This window comes from Myotis davidii, unplaced genomic scaffold, assembly GCF_000327345.1.
Source record: "Myotis davidii unplaced genomic scaffold, ASM32734v1 scaffold75, whole genome shotgun sequence".
Taxonomy (NCBI): domain Eukaryota; kingdom Metazoa; phylum Chordata; class Mammalia; order Chiroptera; family Vespertilionidae; genus Myotis; species Myotis davidii.
Genome location: NW_006286977.1, coordinates 1,371,824 through 1,372,251, shown reverse-complemented (window position 1 = coordinate 1,372,251; position 428 = coordinate 1,371,824). Strand labels below are relative to the sequence as shown.

Here is a 428-nt window from a genome sequence, read left to right as displayed (position 1 = left end):
AGCCCGCCTGGGGGCGTAAAGTGTGCGCAGGTGCAGGAGGCCTCGACCGGAAGCGCAGGAAAAGGCCGGCCCGCGGGTGTGCTGCCCACGCAGGGAGGAGCCATTTAGGGCCCGGTTGGATTCGTGCACCTGGGGATTTTCAGTGGCGTCCGTCTTCATGGCCTTTGCGCCCATGGGGCCGGAGGCCTCGTTTTTCGAGGTTTTGGACCAGCACAGGGCTTCCCTGCTGGCCGCCCTGAAGAGAGGTGGCGGGGAGCCCGCAGGCAGGGGGACACACCTGGCCTCCAGGTACAAGGGTTCTGCTGGGGCGCATGCGCCGGAGACGTGGAAAGCGAGAAGGTTCCATGGCCGGCCGGGGGCGCGAGGTGCTCTGTAGGAAAATGCCCCGTTCCACCTTCAGGTCTTTCCCGTTTAGGCCAAAGGCTGCC

The 428-nt window shown here is 65.9% G+C and overlaps 1 protein-coding gene across 2 annotated transcripts in view; it reads left to right on the top strand.

Moving 5' to 3' along the window:
- Positions 1-157: 157 nt before the first annotated feature.
- Positions 158-428, top strand: part of SPO11 (SPO11 meiotic protein covalently bound to DSB) — a 14,082-nt gene continuing 13,811 nt past the window's right edge. For both annotated transcript variants that reach the window (XM_006758843.1, XM_006758842.1), the window contains exon 1: positions 158-288. In XM_006758843.1, coding sequence (XP_006758906.1) covers positions 158-288 — 131 coding nt within the window. The remainder of the gene's footprint in view (positions 289-428) is intronic.